Below are 21,921 nucleotides of genomic sequence, written 5' to 3'. Positions count from 1 at the left end.
ACCTGCAGCCCCAGCCCTCTCCAATCCTCAGATGCAGACCAGCAAACCTGGCTCAAGCTCCCTGGCACACTAGTCTCCACTTGTGATTGGAATGGAATCAGGTCACTGTAAGATCGAAGCCCCCTCTCTCTCTTGCTTCAAAGGGTTGGAGCAACTGCAGGAGTAATTAGGGGCGTGGGGTGAACCTCAGATGGTTCAACCACTGGGCTAGACCAGTGTGCTGGGAGTTAAGGAGACACACATTCCAAACTGTCTCAGCAGTCAGCCTCCTCCACTTCTGCCCCAAGTCCATTTGGAGCTGGCCAACAAGCGACAGAGGCCTGATTCTCTGTGACTTCAACATTTTGGTCCTTCCACACCCAAGCCCATGGTAGTTGAACTTGCAATTTTTAAAAGTTACCTGTTCAGGAAAAAAAAATTATAAATACTGAGGTGAGAATCATGTCCAGCTTTTATTGCGATATGGTTAACAAATTGTAACAGCAAATTCTTTGGACTTCAAAGGATTACCAAACCAAATAAACCCCCTACAGAAAGAAGCTGCCCTCCCAGTACCAGTGACTTGCACTGGGAGGGAGTGGCACAAATCCTCCTTTCCCTTAAAAACTGACCACAAGTGTGAAGGTGAATGTGAGGATTTAGGGATGGTGAGCAAATCCTGGTGAAGAGGAGAGACAAAGGTACTCAAAGGGGCGGAAGGCTTCCAGTGGTGATGTCTGACAGTCCAGTGGCAACTTCAGGACGAGGGAGAGGAAAGAGGAGGGGTGATGCAAAATGCCAAAATGCAAAGAGAAAACCAGAGGCTTCTGGTGAAGTGAAGGTGAACAGTCTGGAAATGGTCTAATTTGCTGCCAGAAACTGAGAGCAAGAGGAGAGGCCTCCACTCCCTAAGCTCTTCCCTGGGCGCCTTGTTAACAGCTCAGCTCTAGCTCGGTGGTCAGCCACATGGTGATTATTATTATACATTCAACATTCAAAAACCCTCTTCACACACATCACTTGCTAATCAGGATGTGCACTGGGCTATGGGGAAAGAGGCCTAGCCTTCCACAAGCCACCAAGGGGCTCTGGGGCTGCCACTGCTTCTTGCCAGTCAAACAAAAAGTGGATGGGATGGGGGTGGAGTTGCAAAATGAGAGATGTCCAGGAAGCTGGGAGAGAAACACAGATAACGGTTGTGGGTGCGGGTAAACAAGAAGATGCTATGTAACAGGGACTCCACGAAGGCAAGAGCCCCTCCAGACTGGGTGTTAAGTGGCAGGACTCTCCATGGTAGTTAATCATTTCTCTCGCCTCTCCCGTAGGTGGCTGGGTTACCAGCCACATGCCTTTTGCCATGCCTTGGGAAAGCTGGCTAAGATTAATCTCTACTTGCTCTGCATACACAGCATTTTGTTCCGAGACAGCAGTTTCTCTTTCCATCCTGGCGTGTGGGCTCAGCCTTTGCAGGAGGAAGGGGTACCCGTGAGGAAGGGGTGTGTGGGGGTGAGGGGTGTCGACAAGGGACACTGAGAAGTTGGATATTGGTTGTTGCTTCAGCTAAATTTGATTTCGTTTTGGAGCCATGGCCTCAATCCTGGTCAGGGGTGATGGGTCCAAGTAGCCAAAAGAGACCCAAGAGAAAGCCTCTCAGCCCCTGCTCCCTGTCCTCACCCCTCCAACGTGCCAGCCACAGCCGCTTCCCAGAGACCGTGTCTCTCTGGTCCCATGTGGCCTTCTCCTTTCCCCTTGGTGTCCTGGGTCTGGGAGGGACGTGGCGCTCATATCCGGAGCCACAAGCCCAGGGGCAGCGCCTTATCTGGTGAGGGGCACCTCCTCCCTCTGGTCCAGCGCTACGGAGGAGGTCTTACTGAGCACTGAGGGCGCGAAGGTGAGGAAGGAGTCCGAGCGGGAGGTGGAGGCACAAGTGAAGTCCGAGGGGGCGGCGGCGGCCCGGGGCGCCAGCCCGTTGGCGGGGCCGCTGTGGCAGGCGAGGCAGGAGCAGGGGCCGCCGGCCGAGGCACCCAGTCCGTGCGCCGGGCCCGGGTAGAGCGGCGGATGGCGGAAGGCGCACAGCAGTTCGGGCCGGGGGTAGGGCTGCGACAGGACGCGGAACGTGTCGAGCGGGCGCAGCGGGCCACTGAAGGGCGAGGCGGCAGCCGAGGCTGCGGACGCAGCGCCCAGGCCCACTGGCGAGTAGTAGGGCAGCGGCAGGTGCGACGGGAACGGGTAGGGCAGGCCGCCCGCGGCCGCCGCGTGGCTCATCATGTACGTGTAGAAGGCGGGGTCGGCCGGGTGTGGCCAGGTCATGGCCAGCCGCTGCCGCTTGTCCTTCATGCGCCGGTTCTGGAACCACACCTGCGGGAGGAGCCGGGGCGCGTTGGCCGGACCCGGGGCCAAGCGGCCCAGAGCCCCGAAGGCTGGCCTCACTGCAAAGGTCCATGCCCACTGTGCAGGCCAGACCTGCCAGGCAGCAAGCCGCACCACCACCCTCCCCCCAGGAGTATCCTTGTCCTGCCCTTCCTTCCCCCTGGGGTGCGATCCCAACCCCATCAAACCCTGGTGTGCAGGTGTTAGAAGGACTGTGAGGCTTGTCAGAGGTGCCAGCCTGTGGTTCCCAGGGACCATTCCCCTCCAGTGCTCCGTTAGCAGAGCACCACCATGGACTAGCCACCAGACCCCTCCACTCGCTTACACTACCTTGAGCCTCAGGGGCTGACGGCTCAGGTCTTCAGATGAACTGGAGACCCTCTTACCAACCTAACTGCCAAGCTGACTCCCTATTTGGCTAAGAAGGGTCCTCATCGTCTGCAGGGCAGCAGTGATAGCAGCAGGAGGAGGGAGAAATCGACCCAGAGTGACCTGACACCCCCCAAAAGCCAACTGGGCCTGCAGGTCCCGGCCTCGCTGCCTTGTGGCAGGTCGCCCCCAGGCCCACATTCTTGACGAGGCTCAGGGAGTGGCCCGTGCATACCTTGATGGTAGTTTCCGGCAGATTGAGGGCCGCAGCCAGCTCGCATCTCCGAGGCCTGGATACATAGTTTTCCCGGTAGAATTCCTTCTCCAGCCGAGCGATCTGCTCCCGGGTGAAGGCGGTGCGGTAACGGCGCATCTGGTCACTCGCGCTGCAGGACAGGGTGCTCTGCGAGCCGCCCCCTCCACCGCTGCCATTGCTCTTGGGGGCCTCGCTGACACTTCCATTGGGACTGGCCTCAGAGCTGAGCCCTGCGAAGGGAGCCCAGAGCACACACATTCACACAGATGTCACTAACTTGGAACTGAGTTTGTGTGGGGTCTCAGTTATTGCCCCTCCTAGGGGGCTGCAGACCCTCAGGGATGAGGAAGGAAGGATAACCCGCTTGCCGTTTGTATGCATCGACGAGGAACACCAGCGGGGACAGCCCTGACCTTCAGGATGCCAGCTAGGAAGTTCTGGTCTAGATGCCCTTCCACCTACTGCCCTAAGGCTCAGGAGGGTGCAGCAGTGGCTCACTGGGGACAGTGGTGGGCAAGGCGGTGGGTGTCTGACACGCAGATGAGTTGAGGTCAACCTGTGTGCTTGCGTGTTGTGAACCCCGGTGCCAGCATGGCCCAAGTTTTCTTGTTGTGCTCTAGACCACCAGTGCAGAGTGGACTGGGGGGGCATGTAATGAGGGATGCTCTAGGTGTGCATGCTTGAACATCCAATTATAGGAGCATATCAGAGTGATACTCAAGTTCTTCCGAGGACGCGACATGGTAGAGGCTTGGGATGAGTGTGGGTGCATATCAAAGTGGTGGTTGGCAAGGCCAAGGGACGGCCTTGCATTCCAGGCCCTCTCGTGGAGATGTGCCTGACAGTCGGTTGAAAGGTCTTACTTAGAGGCAAAGCTAGTGGGCTCTCCTCTCTCATTTGGGGGTCGGGGAGATGAGGGAATAGAGGATTGTTGGCAAGGAGGAGAAAAACTCCCTTCCGGACAATTCACTCACCCCACCAGGCCATTCACCTCCTCCCACTACCCCTGGTAGGGAGGGGCTTCTCAGTTGAAGCAGCGACTGGCCTCCTCCACCCACCCCCACTCCCACCCCCGAGTTTGGGCGTACCCCAGGGAAGGGTGGGGCTCCAGACCCCTGCAGCTCCTTTTCCTTTGGGTGGAGAAGAGGGGAGAGAAGGGGGGAGGGCCTGAGCTCTGCCTTTTAAAATGCAACCGGAGACCAAAGGCAATTAGACCATTGGGACCATTTCCGACCTGGCGCCGCCGGGCCCGGGAAGTGACAAGGTAATTTGGACCTCTGACCGACGTGCAAACCAGTCGGAGGGCCTCGGCACCCGGGCTGCCCTAACCGGCCGCGATTTTACGGTCCTTTATGGACTCCAGGCTTCCGCGCCCATGTGCGCCTTACACCCCGCCAGCCACAAACTGCCGCACCCACCACGTTTGATCTGTCTACCCACACCCGGGGAAGGTATCTTCCCGCCTCAGTTGAAGCATTCTCAAAAAACACTGGGGGGTTGGGGTGCTCTTTGAATCCCCCTCAAGCCCAGGGTTTGCATCTCCCGCTCTCCCGGGTCACAGCTGTCACCCTCAGCCCCGCCAATGCGAGAGCTCAGAAGGAGACCTGCATGGGCGCTCAGGTGGGTCCCCCCTGCCCCATGCCCTGAGGAAAAGGGAAGTCTCCCTGCAGCCGGGGCTGCGGCGCAGTAGGAGGACCGGGGAGTGGAGGGGCGCGGCGGCTACCTTTGCTGTGCTGGTACTCGGCGTTCCCGGTGGCGCAGTCCGGGGTGCAGCTCACCTCGATTTCTTCATAGAAATCCGACTCGGTGTCCGAGCTGCTGGGTTGCCCCTGGCCGGAGAGACTGTCTGCCGAAGGGGCCGGGGGGCCCGCGCCCAGGACCGCTGCTCCGGCTGCTCGCGCCTCGGCGCCCGGCCCCGCCGCGCTGCTCGCCAGTCCGTCTGTCGGCTCCTCCACCGGGCCTCCCCCGCCGCGCTCCCGGGCAGCCGGAGGGCCGGCCCGCGGGCTCAGGCAACCTCGGGGCACCACCTTCTCGGGCGGCTCGGGCAACGGGCTGCCCACGGCTTCGGACAAATTGGAGACCCTCTTGCCAACCAGGGTGCCAAGCTGTACCCCATCCAGAAACATAACCATGTCCTTTCGGCTCTCCATTCCGGGGGGGTCTCCGGAGTGAGGGAGCCCCCCGTGAGCTCCTAACCCCCCGGCTTCCTGGGTCCCCAGCGGCCGGGCTGATCTTGGCTGCTGGAAGGAGAAGGAGAGGCCCGGCGGTAGGGCGGGCGCGGAGCGACGGGACGCGATGCCGGTGGTGACGGCGTCGGCGGCGGCGGGGAGCCGGGGTCACCTTGTGATGTGAGTGCTGCTCTGTGCCGCACCGCCTCTGGGAGGAAGCCCCATTGCCCTCTTCTTTCTAAGCTGTCATCCTCTCGCTGCAATCGTCATTACAGTACCGCTGGTGACGCCACTCGGCGAGCGCAAGTGGATAAATAGAAACGTCAGCCACAACGAAGATGAAAGGGGACCCGCAGCTAATGGCTCGGCAGCGATGCGCCAGGTGTGGGCCTCGCTCGAATGGGGAGGAGAGTGTGAAAACAGACAGAGACGCGCTGGCGCAGGGGATGCAAATGGGATTCCGCAAAAAAAAAAGGAGCTTAGCGCGCGGCCGGTTCCGCAGGGCCAGAGGGACTTGGTAATTGAATACGCTTTTGATTTTTTTTTAATTGTTGTTTTGGCTTTTGTTTTCCTAACTTGGTGTCTTGATGTGACAGTGATAAGAGGATTCTTACCAGCTTTTTATAAGTGTGAGAACCAGCTTCGCTGTTCCCGACATCATTACTATTTCCCCTGGTGAGCTGACCTCGCCTGAGCTCCACTTTTTTTTTTTTTACTAGCCCCTCAAATTGTCGGGTGAGCTTGAGCCTGCGATATGCTTTTGTCTATCGTCACACCCCCAGCTGTTTCCTTCCTTCTGTGAACCAAGAGAACTTTGCTGTTCTCCTCCCCCAACGAGCCAGAGACAAATGCTTTTTTTTCTTTTTCCTCCCTCTGTAAAGACCCGCCTTGGCTGCTGACTCAAAATATTCACTGGGATTTTTTTTTTATTGGGTTGGCTTTGTTTTTTGGGCTTAGGTTGTTTTGGGGTTTTTTTCCCCCCAATCTCCTTTCCTCCCAAACTAGGTGGCCTTAAGCTTTTCGCAGCTCAGCTTCATTGACCTTGAGATGGCTCAGAAGAAATCGCTGTCCTGTTCTCTGGGACTTCACTCACTACAGGTAAGTGGGATGGGGCCAGAGGCTGAATGGCCTTTTTCCACCGCACCCCCCACCCCACCCCCGTTGGTATTTCAAGCTATGAATTAAGAGTCAACGAATTCTCAAAGAAAGAGGTTTTCCAGGTGCTGACCTGTCGGTCCCTCAGAGGACAGTGGTCCCAAGAGGCCCCCAGCTTAGTCAATGTGTTCTCTTGCCCCAGGGGAGAGCACTTTTAGGGTAGGGCACTGAGTGCAGTTGGAGAAGTTCATAGGAGTTTGGCACTCAAATCTCTTTCCTCAGCCCTTCCTCGCTCCAATCATCAGCTGGTGCTTGAATTAAAAGAGAGAGAAGTCACTGAAAATGTCCCAAAGGAGCAAGTGAGCTCCGCAAAGTCTTTACGAGTGGAAGGCACCCTGGCCACAGGGCTGAGGGCTTGGGAAGCATGATGTCTCTGAGGACAGCAGCCAGCCCTTCTCAGGTCATGTTCCAGGGAAGGTAGACAGGGCTGGCAATGTCTTCATATTCCTTCAGTCTGTCTATCTAGACAGGCAGATGGGCTCCATCTCACCCCTATTCAGCTGAGTGGAGGGTAACCTGTTCTCAGCTCCTTTTTCTCCACCCCCTCCTGAGAACCTCAAAACCCCAGAGGCCACTGGGAAAGGGCATTTCCTGATAACACCTCCTTTCAATCTGAGTGTCCCTACAACTACCTTTTTTGTCTTCTTTCTACCTCCCTTTCTCTGTTCTTGTCTATCCCCCTACCCTACTCTAGCTTCAGTCTTCTTGTGTTGTTAAGGTTATGAGAGGGGAGTGGGGCAAGCAAAAGGTTCCAGGAGTGACCAAAAATTCCTCTCACTCCTGCTTTTGACTTCTCCCCAAAGCAACAGCAAAGAGCTCCTTGGCCTCATTTTGGGGTTAGGAGTAATGCGGGGAGGTGATCCAGTGAGCAAGGAGTGCAGGTTTGGACATCACCCCTTCAAACTCCGGGACTGCGGTACCCCAAGCAGAGCTGGCCACAAATCGGAGGACTTGCAATGTGCCCTTCAGAATAGATCGGGTTGGGGGGTGTTGCTGAAGAGCCAACCCCAGAGAGCTCATGTTGTGGAGCCTAGGGGGTAGTGGAAGCCTTTGAGGAAGAAGAGGAGGAGGAGGAGGAGGAAGAGGGGACGGTCAGAGTCTGCGTAATGGCCTGGCCTGTTCTCTCCTCCCTGTCAAAGCAGAAACCTGAGTGTACAGTCTTAGAGGTGACCAGGGAGTCCACCCTCTGCTGGGCCCTTCCAGCGCTGGCTGGGCGTTTGTTCTCCCTCTTCTCCGGGGACACACTTAGCCCACCCTCTGGGCCTGAGGTCCAAGAAAGGCCTCCCCTGCCCCGCCCCCAGTTTTGCATTCAATGGGAGGGGAATGCCCTGCGTTTGATGCCCCTACCCTCTGGCTTTCCGCACTAGATGAAAGGGGAACAGGATTGAGAGATCAAGGAGGCCACTTGTGTCTGTCTCCCTGGGTCTGGTCCAGGGGAGGAGGCTTCCTCTGGCATTAGGGGGCAGGGTGAACCTGGGGGAGGGGGAGAGCTGCTTCCTCTGTGCTCCTGTCCCTTCCCCCATCTCTCCCCTAATTCCATCTCTGCAGCTTGTCTCTCCAGTTTTTAGGGACCCAACTGTACCCCAGATACCAACAGCCAGTACTAGAGGGGGGAAAAAAATACGTGTGCAATGTCACTTCTTCCTAAAGCATTCTTTCGTCATCTTCTCATGAAGAGGGGTGATATTCAGGTCGGATTTTTAAGGACAGAAAGACGAAAAGAGGAGACTGCACAGGAATGCATTTTCTGGCTTTGGGGAAAGGTATTCAAAAAGCATCGTTCTGGTCGCTCCTGGAGGTTACCGACTCCACGGCTGGAAACAGAGGGTATATTCTCAGAAGAAAGAAAAGCGAAAGTCAGCGGCCCATGAGGCTCAAACAGTCCCAGAAAAGCGGAGAAGAGGTGGCATCAGTCCTACTGGGGTCCGACCTCGTCCCCTACCAATTTTCACCTCCAGTTGCGGGGAGGCTACACCTCCCGGGGCCTGCGTCCTCTTCCTGGAGGGGGGCAATGGACTCGGGCCCTGCTGGCTCCTCTCATTGAAATTCTGCAGACTTCAAAGGCCTGTGCGCCGCTTCCGTCGGGGCTGGGCCGGCCTGGGGGTGGGTGCGAACCCCAGGAGGCGACGGAAGATAAGATGCGCGGGTCGTTTTAAATGGAATCGGAAGCTGGGTCTGGGCCCTGGGCTCTCTGGCTGGCCCGAGGCGATCAGCTTCCCCGGGAAAACCGGCTGGGTGGGGGCTGTCCCCCAGACCCTTCCAAGCCAACAACGAGGCCACCCAACCCCAACTGGAGTGTCCGACCCGAAAGAAGGGGGCGAGGACACCTCAGGCTAGGGTCCAAGGGAAACAGTTTGATATGGGGAAAATTTTCATTTACTATAGTAAAATCGAAGAACAAAGAGAGCTTCCTTTTAAACAATAATAAGTGCGTCGCGCAGCCGTAGTGGATGTTGATCTTGGCCCCTTAGTCATTATCTCCCAAGCGCTGACATACCTACCCAGCCAGTGCCGTCGGAAGGGAGGTTCCTGCAACCAGGGCCCAAACCGGCCACTCTGGGAGCCCAGGCACCGCGAGGTCAGCATAGGGCGCCTGGTCCCTGGCTGGCATTCCCCACACCCTTGTCACCCATCTGGTGGGCAGCAGGGTCTGCGGAGAGTGACAGCAACAGCACACAGTCGCAGTGACCACCAGAGACCAGTTTCTTCCTTGGCCCACAGGGCTTGCGGCTTTGGAGATTTGGGGCTGGAGAAGTCCTCACCCCTCTGCGCTCGCCTTGAGGAGCACAAGGCTGGGCTGGATGCTTCCAGGCTCTCCCAACACCTCCTGCTCATCCCACCAGCCCCACAGCTGCACCCACCGCTGCACCTACAGCCCAACCTCCGGAAGGCCCCACTTGGGAGGTGAGATCCACATCTCCGCTTACCTGTCCTTGGGGCTCTTATGCTCCCTGGGTAGGACTGGCGCCCTAGAAACCTCCTCAAGATTGAGCGACCAAATGAGGCCTGGACTGTCTCCCTGCATCCACACACACGCAAGAGCCTGGACACCCTGGCCACTGCAGTAACTATGATAGGCAGACATCTTCTACCATCATCTGGAATTTGTCTCAGGTACAGTGCTCCTTGGCACTCATTTAATCTACATAAAAGTGCTTTGAAAGACCTCTTTCTGCCACAGTAATGGGGACACCAGTGGTCTTCACTCAAATGGCCAGCACATGGCTCAGCATCAAACCCAGACTGAGTCATCCTGAGGCCCTGTCCCTCCATGTTCTTCAACAATGCTTCAGCCCCTGTACTTCACCCGTAGCTTTCCACAGGTGACTCTTCACAAAGCTTCAGCTCTTGGCTAGAATCTAGGAGGATCGACCAGCCTCTCAAAGAGGATGCCACCTGCCCTTTTGCCACTCAGAGTGTCTGCATAGCTAGAAAGTTCAGAGCCCACACAACTGAACTGTCCTCGCCTTGCCCTTGCTCAAGCCTGCCCCAGAGGCCAAAGACAAGCCCAGCAGAAAGTCTGCCAGCCTCCCAGACAAGAACAGTCGCTGTTCTAAGAACTTCACACATACTTTCTTCAATCTCACAATTGACTCTGTGGAAAATGTTAGGAACCACCCGGTTCACAGCTGAGGCATGTGAAGCAGAGAGGATGCTCATACAAAGTAGAGTCAGGATTTCACCTCCTCTTTGTAATGTGAAATGTAAACAGCCAAGCAGTTAGAAAGCCACTAGGCACTAGGTTCTAAGAGGAGGCTGCTAACTTGCAGCCACGCAGTTAGGACATGAAAAGTAAAGTATGAACCCTAAATCATTCACAAGGGAGCTCTGATGGCTAGTAATAAGAAATTGTGCTGCCAACCTAAAGGTATGTGGTTCTACTCCACAAGCTGCTCTTTAGGAGAAAAAGGGACAATATCCTTCCCAACAACTTACTGCCTCTGAAAACCCGTTTGAGGGTCAGCTGTGGGTAAGTTCCAACACCTGGTACATAGCAACAACAAATCCTGTGGAAACTGGGGTGAGTCCTGGAAATGGCGTCCAAGTCTTATGCTCCTTAGGGACAGCAGGGTCATGCAGGCCTTGGGGAAGGACAGGGGAAATCATGCTCAGAGATGTGGGGTAGGAGAGACTAGCTGATCTTCCCAAAAAGGTATGAAGGGATTTAGGGCCTTTTAAGTGCTGGCCAAACTGTTAGGAGTTCCACTATAACTGAGACTCTGGAGATACTAAGAGATAAAATCTGGTCTCTCTTTGACCACCAAATCCAACTGTGTCTGAGCACCTTTCTGAAGAGGGTTTGGACTCACCACAATCATGCTGCCAGTATTAACCTGTTATAAGCCAGAGCCTCCTCATCTATCTAATAGTCTTCTCCCCAGAAAAATGCACAGAAACACTACAATTGGCTTTTCATCTCTGAGGGAAAGGTACAGAGTGGTTGTCCTATCACCCTTTAAAAGTCACCGTACTGCAAGCCTGGGTATTGCCTGAGTAATTTGAAAGGGGGTGTGACCTTGCCTGGTATTTTTCTTTATACAGCATTTGTCTCCCTCAAGCTATCTTAAAGTTGATTGCCCTAAGGGACAGCACTTGAGGGCCAGACCAAGTGATGATGCTTACAAATGGGTCCTGGCCTGAGCACAATTCTCCAAATCTGAACCTGTCTCCAAATGTCTAGGTCCTGCTCAGGCATCTAGGCTAGGGGGATCCCTCCAGCTATTTGGTTATTATTGTTAATGCAGGAATAGTATGCTGCATGGATTCCTTCCACAGAGGCTGCACCAACCTGTTTTCGAGTTTTATTTTATCCAGGATAAAACTGTTCCCAAGCACTAGGATGGCCAAAGGCCTGGGCAAGCCTCTTAACAGGAGGTGGGCAGGCCCATCCTCATGGGGCCCTGGAGGAAGACACTTGCCCATTGCTGCCAGTCAGGGTGGCTCAGCCAAAAGAGTCTGTCCCCTAGTCCAGGTGGGCTTTTTCCTATACTGCTTAACTAGCCCCCAAAGGCTCCCTCCTGGGTCCTGGCTTCTCTCCATCATAAGCTTCTCTGTGTGTTCTCTGTATTTCATGGTTCCCAGGCCTAGATGAGGCTGCAGCCCACGCAGGCCCACAGCCACGGAGGGTATATAAGAAACCAAGTAGTGCATCTCCAGGGTGTAGGATAGGACAGCGCCCACAGCCTGCCAGACGAAGAAGTTCAGTGAGTTGGACTTACTCCTTCTTGCTCCCTGCTAAATGGAAGAAATCTCATTTATTGAGATGTTCTGGGAACTGCTTTTAATGGAGGTCCCGCAGAGCTCAGACTTGTACATTCCAGTTGTGGAACTTCACAACTCCCCGAAGTGGTCTAGTCATTCCCATTGTGCCACGGACAAACTGACTCTCAGAAAGGCTAAAGGCGGGAGCTCTCTCTGGGGCCACGGGGCCACACAGCCGGGAGTGGCTGAACCTACTTTTTAGCCTGAGCCTCCAAAGCCCAACGGTAGCTCTTGGTCCCCAGGACTAAAGATCACATTCTCAACAGCGCACAAAACAGAGGTATCTTAGATAGGGCTGAAAAACGAGTGCAGGGCCTCCCTTCCCAGATCTGCGGAGTGGATGCACTGGGACTGGAGTGAATGTCTAAGTACACCCTTTACCGTAATTCTGCGAGGAGCGGCGCATTGGGGTGAGACGTGATTAACAGAAGGGCCACAGGGCACTGCAACTTGAAGGGATAGTGTCCCTGAGGCCGAGAAGCTTGACTGTGAGTGTGTGGGGGTGCGCGGGTGCTCATGGCGGTGGGCTAAGGGGGGTGGAGTACCCGCTAGCTGGGGCTTGTTTCAATAGAGGGTAGCGCATGATGCCGGTCTAGGGAACAGAACTTCGCTTCCCTAGGACGTGAATGCGTACATGGGCTGCCCCCAGGCCAGGCGGCTCTGTCTCTTGGACTCTCCCCACTCACCCCCCTCCAGGCCGTACCAACTACAGGCTGGAGCCCCCAGAGCAGCCCTTTAACTATGGAGCTTTGCGGCCGCCCCGTCCTGTTCCTGCGTCTCTTTTCTACGCCTTCTCTCACTCGCCCCCTCTGCCTCTTGCCGTTGCGGTGACAAAGCGCCGCTCCCGAACTGCTATCTTGGTGCGCCCCCCACTGCCGATTGACAGATGCATGAACTGCAGAGCGTCCCTGCCTCCAACAGGCTCGGATTTCAGGGACTGTGTCCGAGGCTGTTGGGACCATAAACCTCTCTTCACCCAAGGACAGCAGATTTGGCTCTGAAGGGAGCCCCTGCCTTCTCCTTGCTCCTGCCCTCACGTGCTAGGCAACAGATCCTTGAGCTTCGAATTCTCTTGGAGTGCTCACCCCAACCCTTGGATAAGGGGTGGGTAAAGGCTTGCATGGGTGGGTCACATGGGCGAGAGTGCCTCATAAATTCCCCAGGTCAGCTGAGATGCCCAGGTATGCAGTCAATTCACACGAGAACACTTTTGTAGAGCAGTAAACCAAGGCAAGGGAGCTTCAGTGGTTTCAAGGTAAAGGGTAGCGCTGTCAACCTAATTTGGTACGAGGTTCGAATTCACCAGCGGCTCTGCAGGACAAAGATGAGCAGTCTCCTCCTGTGAAAGGAAAAGCGTTCAAATCAAATCTACAAGCTCTGGAAACCTGCTGGAGGTCAGCTAGGAGTAGATTCTTACTTAAAGGCAACATTTTAATTGGTTAACCCAAAGAGGGGGCGAGGGGAGCAGGAGGAGGAGCCTGTATCTGGGGAAACCTCAGACAATTCTTCCCCCTGCCTCACTTGGTCCTGAGACCCATTTATAAAGAAGACCGCTTCCCAGTTCTCAGATTCGCTGAGACAGTGATTCATCAAGTGTGACCCCAAGAACAAACAGGCTCGTCCTGGACAGGGTGAAACCAGGATGCTCCTTGGAGGCAAAGATTTTGAGGCTTTGTCTGACATATTTTGAGCATGTTGCAAGGAGGGGCCAGTCCTTGGAGAGGGACATCATGCTTGGGGAAGGTGGAGGGACAACAGCACAAGAGAGGAAGACACTGTAAGGGATGGATTGATTCAGTAACTGGGAAAATGGGGGTAGTAGGTGTGTCAAAGACAATAAAGTTGGCTTAGGATAGAGCAGGGTTTGCAGGACACTTGATGGCACATAACAACAATGGAGATGCTAATTGTCAGACCTCAGTCCAGGACTACTGACTGAATCAGAAACTGTGGGTGAGGACTAGCAATTTCTATTTTAATGACCTCTTCAAGCTATTCTGATGGACTTGAGCCCAGTCATCGAACTGCTGCATGAATGTCACCATTCTGGTTTCTAAGTTCCCACTCTAGCTGGAAAGGTTTGTGTTAGGGGGTGGTTTGCGGGTCTGTTTTGGTTGGTTGGTTGGTTGGTTGGTTGGTTGGTTGATTGGCTGGTTGGTTTTAAAGCTCCAGTACAGAGCATCACCAGTTGTTCCTCTCCTTCCACTTCTTTTTCTCTTTAGTATTTCCTTGTGCATTTATAACCTAATGATGGCATTACTTAATTTATCTTCACCTTCATCCTCTTATTCCATGCCGCTGGGCATGAAACGCCTCTCATCCAACTGCAGTTGAAACAAAGATTTCTCTCACAAAAGCGGGTTGGAGACTTCAAGATCTGGTTGGCTTGTTGGCTCCAGAATGGAGAAGGTGAGATTTTTCTCAATCTGCACAACTGTATCTCCCAACCTCCTGGGCAATAGATAGGATGGGAAGAAGAGTTTTGGAAGTCACTGGGATTGATGGAAGGTAAGCTAATCTGAGGTATAGAGATGGGTTTTCTATGACCCTCTGAAGCACTTGTTGCAGAAAATCGAGGAGTGCAGCCTTTGGTATGCATTGCATCTCAATATCAAGAAAACAAAGATTCTCTCCACTAGACCTATAGGCAGCATCAAGATGGATAGAGAGGAGATTGAAACTGTCAACAGCTTCATCTTGCTTGGATCCACAGTTAACACCCTGGGTACCAGCAATGAGGAAATAAGGAGATTCTTTGCACTGGGAAAATCTGCAGTTACGGACTTCTCTAAATTATTGAGGAGTAATGATGTCAGTTTGAGGACTAAGGTGTGTCTGATTCAGGCCATGGCTTTTCCAATCACTTGCTATGCATCTGAGAGCTGGACAATGAATAGGGATGACTGAAGAAAAGTCCATGCCTTTGAGCTGTGGTGTTGAAGAAGAGCACCGAACATCCCATGGGAGGCCAAAAGAACTAACAGATATGTCTCAGAGACAGTGCAGCCCGAGTGCTCTTCGAAGACAGGCATGTTGCTAGGAGGGGCTATTCCTTGGAGAAGAATAGGATGCTGGGAAAGGTAGAGGGTCAGCAAAGAAGAGGAAGACCCTCAACCAGGTGGATTGACACGGTGACCATTGCAATGGGCTCTTATGTGTCAGAAAGTGTGAGGATGACACAGGATAGAACAGGGTTCAACGTTTTTGTTCATAGGATCACTATGAGTCTCATACTCAACTCAATGGCACCTAACAACAACATTACCCTTTAGGGCTACAGATAGATATCTTGGAGGGTCTTCATGCATGTCCTGACTGCAGAGTCAAAGTGAAGACCTTATTTTTACTTAGGATATGTCAGGGTGGTGATTTAGGCATTTCCAGTGGCTGATGGAAAGCAAAAAGCTTTGATATTCTTGCCACTGAGCCAGCGATGCCTCAGAGCAACCCCACGAACAACAGATCTGGACCTTGCGCTACCCCACCCCATCCTCATGACCTCCACCATGTTCAAGCTCATTGTTGCAGTCACTGTCTCAATTCATCTCCTTGACAATCTCCCTGTCTTTCGCTGACCGTCCATCTTTCTCAATATGATGCCTATTGCCAAAGACAAAAGTCGGAGCAGAGCCCGAAAGACCAGAGCCAAGTAGCTATAGGGTTAGATGCTTTATCATGTAGTCATATTTTCCTAGAATTCCACATTCTGAGATACTACTTTAATAACTTAAAATTACTGTTGCTGTTTTTGCAGTCAGGTCAGAACTATCTCACAGCTGACCCTCCAGTGGGTTTTCAGAAGTTGTAAGCCACACAGCCCATCTTTCTCTTATGAAGCTCCTGGTGGATTTGATCCATCTGCCTTTGAAATGGCAGAATAACTCCTTAACACTAGGCCACCAGAGCTCCCTATAAAAATTGTTATTGTTGTTGTTAGGTGACATCGAGTCGAATACGACTCATAGTGACCCTATGAACAATAGATCCGAACCGTGTCCTGTCCTGTGCCATCCTCACAATCACTGGCATACTCGAGCCCATTGCTGCAGTAACTGGGTCAATCCATCTGGTTAAGGGGAGGTCAAAGTTTCACCTAATATGTAAGAATAAAATTAGCTATAAATATCTTCTGCAGATATGGTATGCTTTGCATAGATTGTCACTTAATCCTCATAGGTCCATGAGACAAGTAAAAATGTCATCTTTACCTTACAGAGAAGTAAACTAAGTCAAAGAGGAATTAAGTGTTCAAGATCACACAGCTAGTTTTTAACACCAGTACTGTTCTTTTAATTCTTTCAGCATGATGCCAGAGGCCAGGCTCCTATTCATTAAACTGCAGCATTGCCTGTGGAAGCAAATAGGTGATGTCTGTGATTTAAAAAGATTTATTTCATTTCCAAAGGCATCTAAATGAAATTAAGCCTTGGATGAATACTGCTGCGTCTACAAGCATTACTACTCGTATTAATAACAGATGTATAGTCTTTACTTTGGTTAACATTTCCATACATGCTGCCTTATTTAATACAAAAATTATATGAAATACAAAGGGCAGCTAATATTATAATCTCCATTTTAGAGATGACGAAACTGAGGTCTAGAGAAATTAAGTGCCTCTTCCAAGATCACTCAGTTAACAAAAACACCACTAATTCTTTCAGCTTTCTTTTTTGGGTTTTTTCTTTCCTTCTCACTTTAGACACATATTTCTAGATCTTCATATTAGTCTTCCACATCTGTTTAATAGTTTTAGGCTGTTCCAAAGCACTTTGCTGTTCAACATTCTGTCTGCTTTCTCAGGCTCCTAAACAGGTCAAAAGGGCCAGAGTTTTTCTTTCCAAGACCAAGAGAGTTCAGCAGACTTTCCTAAGGCCACACAGCCATGACAAGGATCAAGGCTAAGTCTCTACAAAGGATAAAAATATGAATTTTTGGAGAGAATTCTGCAGCAGGAATGAATTTTATCTTACTCCTTGCCTCATCCTAAAGTTTGGCAATACTGACAGAGAATACTCAAAGCAAAGAAATACAATTGTGAAATTTTACCAACAATTTGCAAATTATACATAATAGAATATGCTGTTAAGTGAGAGCTTTTATTATAATTTATTTAAATGCTGTTTTATAATTTCTCTTGGTGGTTACATGTTAATCTTAGAATGTTTTCCTAATTAATGTGAAGTCAGTCTTACTGTTCTTAAAAACAAACAGGAGATGGAGGTAAAGAAGTCTTAAAATAGATAGACATGGAAAAGACCAACAGAACCTACATACAGAATTTTAATTTGCCCTGGTCTTAAGTCTTTTTTTTTAATTCATTGTTGCACATTTTCTCCCTCTCATCCCCCCTCTATTGTTTTCATACATATAAAGCTTAATAATATATTACTTTTGGACAATTCTTCCCCGTATCTAATCCAATGCATTGTTCGTTTTCTATCCATTCTTTCCCCATTCCGTTCCCAGCCCCGCCATGTCTGTCCTATTTTATAACAGCAGTGTTATATAGTATTTGTCCTTTTGTGACTGATATATTTAATTTAGCATGATACCTTCAAGGCTCCCTTTGTTGTATAATGTTTTTTCTACGTCATTGGTTTTCAGTGCTGCATAGTATTCCATTGTGTGACTGTACCATAGTTTTACTATCCATCTGTTTGTTGATGGGCATTTGGATTGCTTCCATTTCTTTGCCATTTTGAATAACGTGGGAATAAACATAGGCGTGCATCTGGCACTAAGTTTGAAGAAGGAATCTGACATTTTATGAGAAGCAACAACCAATTCATAATTTTAATATTGAATATGGTTCTAAAGCATCTAAAAAGACTGATTAACTCCAAAAATGGAATAATTTTTTTAAATTGGGAATGCTGTCACATTGCATTGTTTTCCAACATAGGCTACAGAAAAAGAAAATGCCCAGGGGTTAAGCTCTGAGCTAACATCCTCATATGTAAGTTCTCATTTAAGCTTCACTACACCCTCAGCAGGATCTGTGAGTCTCCCGATTTTATAGTTAAGGAAAGTGAGTCTTAGAGAGGGTGAGTAGCTTGCCTAATGTCATATAGGGGAAGGTCCATAATTGTAAAAGACCAACAGTGACCATTATATCAACTTGGACTCTGGTGGCTTAGTGGTAAGGAGTTGCACCGCAAGACCCAAAGGCACATGGTTGGACTCGATCAGTTGCTTCTCAAGAGAAAAATGGGCAATCTCTTTCCACACATCTCTGAGAGCCCATTACGAGCCTATTTCTATTTGATGGTACAACAACATGGATGTGGATTCGGATCTTCTCATTTATCAGAAAAAGTATTAAGTAGTTGTTCTGAAGTGGATCAAGGCCCCAATTTTGAGCCTAAGAGGAATAAATAGATCTCAGTGGCCTTTGGGAAGACAGAAGGTGTTATGTAGCTGATAGGAGACAGTTTCAATAGTTGAGGAGCTCTCTCAAATTCACCACTGAAGGTTTCTAACTACTTAAAATATAAATGGTGATATGGAGCAAGCACTTGGAAACCAGACAGACAGGAGTTTGACCCTCAGATCTGGCCACTGGCAGAGTGACCACAGGCAGACAAAGCTGCACAATCTACAGCTGTTAGGGAAACAATGTGAAGCCTACTTCAAAGAGCTGTCCTGACTTTAAATGAGATGTCTAATGGAAAGGCCCAGCAGATTATGGACGATAGTCGGATTCCAAAAATGTAAATTCCCTCTTGTTCCCCTCTTCCACGTTGGCAGTCTCTCCTCTTCACCTCAATATATCCGATGATTTTCTTTAACACTGTACTCTTGGTGACCAAACCATCAGTAGTGAAGCGGTTTCCCATGAGTGCGTCCTGCTCCATCTCTCTATGTGGTGCTAACTAGTGGCAAGAAGCTGCACTGCAATACTAAAGGCACATGATTCAAACCCACCAGCTGCTCCAAGGGAGAAGAATGGGCAGTCCTCCCATACGATTAACTGCTTCTGAAAACCTGCTGCAGGGGCATCTATGGAGAGTTCTGATTTCACAACATTCAATAACAACAATAGCAAAATTAGGGTATTTTTTAACTTCAAAAATATGAAAATAATAACTGCAAAACTGAAATAAAGAATTATCTGACTGGCATCATTACAGTGCAGTCACAGGTGGCATCTATCATCTGTGTACTTTCTATAACTCCACTGAGTCACTGGGAGAGTGAGACAAAGATTAAGACATGGGTAACATTAGAACATTGTGGGAGGTGGGTGGACAATCTTCTTCCATGCTATTGTTGTTATTTGTTGTTGCTATGTGCCATCGAGTTGCCTGCGACTCTTAGTGACCCTATGTGCAACAGCTTTGAACCTCATCCTATCCCGAGTCAGTCTCACTGTCTCCGACACACCTAATCCCATTGCCATAGTTACTGGGTCAATCCATTTCATGGATGGGGTCTTTCTCTCTTGCACTGTCCCTCCATCCTACCAAGCATGATGACCTTCTCCAAGGACTAGTTCCCTCCTGGACACTTGCCCAAAGTATGTAAGATGGTGGCAATAAGAGAGATGCAAATCAAAAACACAATGAGATACCAGCTAACCCCAATAGCAGGGACAAAGTTTTGTTTTTTTCAAAATTATTTTTTTTTATTTTTATGAAAGTTTACAGAGACTTTGGATTTCCATTCATTCATTGTTGCACACTTTCCTCCCTGCCCACCCCTCCCCCCAGTTTGCTTTTCTCTTCGAAAGAAAAAATAAATCTTTCATTGTTATACAATTCCTCTCCGTCCAGTCTGCTACACTATACAGTTTTCATTCTGGACTCCTGTCATGACAATAATACCTAATTATATATTCTCCTTAACAATTCTGTCCCTTTTCTGTTTCAATGCAGTATACATTACTTATCCCCTCTTAGTTTTCCCCCAAATCCAATGTCAGTCCCTCTTTACAACAGTGGTACAATGCAGTATTTGTCCTTTTGTGACTGAGATTATTTCACTCAGCATAATGTCCTCCAGGGTCCTATTTTGTATAATAGTTCATAAGTTTCTTGTTTTTCAGTGCAGCATAGTATTCCATTGTGTGAATATACCAAAGTTTCTCTATCCATTGGTTTGTTGATGGGCACTTGGGTTGTTTCCAACTCTTTGCTATTGTGAACAAAGCCGTAATAAACATGAATGTGCATATATCTGTTTGGGTGGCAGTTCTGGTTTCTTTAGGGTATATTCCCAGTAGTGGAATTGCTGGGCCAAATGATATTTCTATTTCCAACTTTTTGAGAAAGCACCATACAGTCTTCCATAGTGGTTGCACTATTTTACACTCTCACCAACAGTGAATAAGAGTTCTAGTTTCTCCTCAACCTTGCCAGCATTTATTGTTTGCTGTTCTGTTAAATTTTGCTATTGGTGAGATAATATCTCCTAGTTGTTTTGACTTGCATCTCTCTTAGAGCTAGGGATTTTGAATATTTCTTCATGTGTTTGTTCAGCATCTGAATGTCTTCTTTGGTAAAGTGACTATTCACATCCTGTGCCCATTTTTCAATTCGGTTGTTTACCTTTATCTTGTTGTGGTGCAGCAGTGACAAAGTTTTAATGGGACAGCAAGTAATAAATGTTGGAGAGGATGTGGAGAGATAAGGACTCTTATATATTGTTGGTTGGGATGTAAAATGGTCCTGGACGGTCAGCTATGGATCAGTTCTAACTCTACGGTACACAACAAGAACAACAATCTGGAAGGCAGTTTGGTATTTCCTAAAAAACTGAACACAAATTTCATATGACCCAGCTATTTCACTGCTTGGAATATGTTTTGTTGCTGTTGTATGTGCATGCTGTCAACTCGCTTGTGACTCATAGCAACCCTATTTACAAAAGCCCTGAACCCTATTCTATCCCTTGCCATTCTTATTGTCTCTGACACACCTCCCCAATACCCCAGTGACAGAATCAATCCATCTCATTGAGGGTCTTCCTCTCCTGTGCTGTCCCTCCACCCTCTCAAGTATGACACCTTTCTCCAAGGACTGACCGCCTTGCAACACGTCCAAAATATGTCAGACAGAGCTTCAGAACACTTGCCTCCAAGGAGCAGCCTGGCTTCACCCTCTCCAGGACAAATTTCTTTGTTCTCCTAGTAGTCCATGGTATAGTCAATACTCTTCTCCAGCACCACAGCTCAAAGATCAACTCTCCTTCTATCATCCCTAGTCATTGTCCAGCTTTCTGATGCATAGCAAGTAATTGCAAAGACCATGGCCTGTATCAGGTGCACCTTAGTCTCCAGACTGGCATCGTTGCGCCTCTGTATCTTGTAGAGGTCTCTGACAGCTGACTTTCCCAATGCAATTTGTCTTTTGATTTCCTGGCTGCTGGTACCAAGAGTGTTGACTGTGGAGCCAAACAAACTGAATCTGTCAACAATTTCAATCTCTTCATCATCCATCATGATGCTGCCAGTCAGCCCAGTGGTGAAAATCTTTGTTTTCTTGATGTTGAGCTTCAATCCATATTGAAGGCTGCAGTTCTTGACCCTCTACAGTAAGCACTTCAGGTCCTTCTCAGTTTCAGCAAGCAGGGTTGTGACATCTGCATAATGCAGATTGTTGATGAGTCTACCTCCAATCCTGATGTTATACTTGCCTCATAGAGCCCAGCCTCACAAATAATCTGTTCCACATATAGATTGAAAAGATATGAAGATAGGACACATCCTTGATGCACACCCTTTCTAATTTTGAACCATGTGGTGTTTCCTTACTCTGTTCTGATGACTGCCTCCTGGTCCAAGTATAAGTTTTGCATAAGCACAATCAAGTGTTCTTGGATTTCCATTCTTCTCGGAGTCAGCCACAGTCTGTTGTGATCCACACAGTCAAATGCCTTTACATAGTCAATGCAACACAGATAGACATTCCTCTGGTACTCTCTGCTTTTAGCCAAGATCCATCTGAAATTAGCTATAATATCCCTAGTGCCACGGCCTCTTCTAAATCCAGCCTGCATGTCAGACAGTTCTCTGTTGATATACCCCAAGAAAATGAGAACTGAGGCAAAAATGAAGATTTGTACACCAGTGTTCATAGCAGTGTTATACGCCATCACAAGAACACGGAAACAGCTCAAATGTACATTCACATGATGGAATACTATGCTGTACATGGGAGCAATGATTTTGTAAATCACTACCTAACTTGGGAGGAACTGAGAAGAATTATGCTAAGTGAACCAATTGTATAAGACCATTATGTAGAATGTGCATGAGGATCCAAGGGTGGAGGGGAAGGAGCAGAGGAGTGAGGATGGGGAGGTGTTGATCATGTTGTTGCTGTTGTTACGTGCCGTCGAGTCGCTTGCGACTCATAGCGA

At 49.8% G+C, this 21,921-nt stretch overlaps 2 protein-coding genes across 2 annotated transcripts in view; one reads left to right on the top strand and one right to left on the bottom strand.

Moving 5' to 3' along the window:
* Positions 1–1,733: 1,733 nt before the first annotated feature.
* EVX1 (even-skipped homeobox 1) lies at positions 1,734–5,572 on the bottom strand. Its single transcript, XM_006896116.1, has 3 exons — positions 4,698–5,572; positions 2,954–3,204; positions 1,734–2,337 (listed from the first exon to the last, which is right to left on the bottom strand). Exons 1-3 carry the CDS (start codon positions 5,122–5,124, stop codon positions 1,795–1,797), a joined length of 1,221 nt encoding a protein of 406 aa, XP_006896178.1. The 5' UTR covers positions 5,125–5,572; the 3' UTR covers positions 1,734–1,794.
* The window catches only part of HOXA13 (homeobox A13), a 60,002-nt gene continuing 43,350 nt past the window's right edge, over positions 5,270–21,921 (top strand). The window contains exons 1-6 of the mRNA XM_006896133.1: positions 5,270–5,322; positions 5,386–5,524; positions 6,148–6,240; positions 8,256–8,404; positions 9,019–9,201; positions 12,272–12,419. Of these exons, the coding sequence (XP_006896195.1) occupies positions 5,270–5,322; positions 5,386–5,524; positions 6,148–6,240; positions 8,256–8,404; positions 9,019–9,201; positions 12,272–12,419 (765 nt within the window). The remainder of the gene's footprint in view (positions 5,323–5,385; positions 5,525–6,147; positions 6,241–8,255; positions 8,405–9,018; positions 9,202–12,271; positions 12,420–21,921) is intronic.

The sequence above is a fragment of the Elephantulus edwardii genome, unplaced genomic scaffold (genome assembly GCF_000299155.1).
Source record: "Elephantulus edwardii isolate Elephantulus edwardi_28Jun2011 unplaced genomic scaffold, EleEdw1.0 scaffold00182, whole genome shotgun sequence".
In the NCBI taxonomy this organism is placed as follows: Eukaryota; Metazoa; Chordata; class Mammalia; order Macroscelidea; family Macroscelididae; genus Elephantulus; species Elephantulus edwardii.
This window is presented reverse-complemented; position numbering and strand designations above follow the sequence as displayed.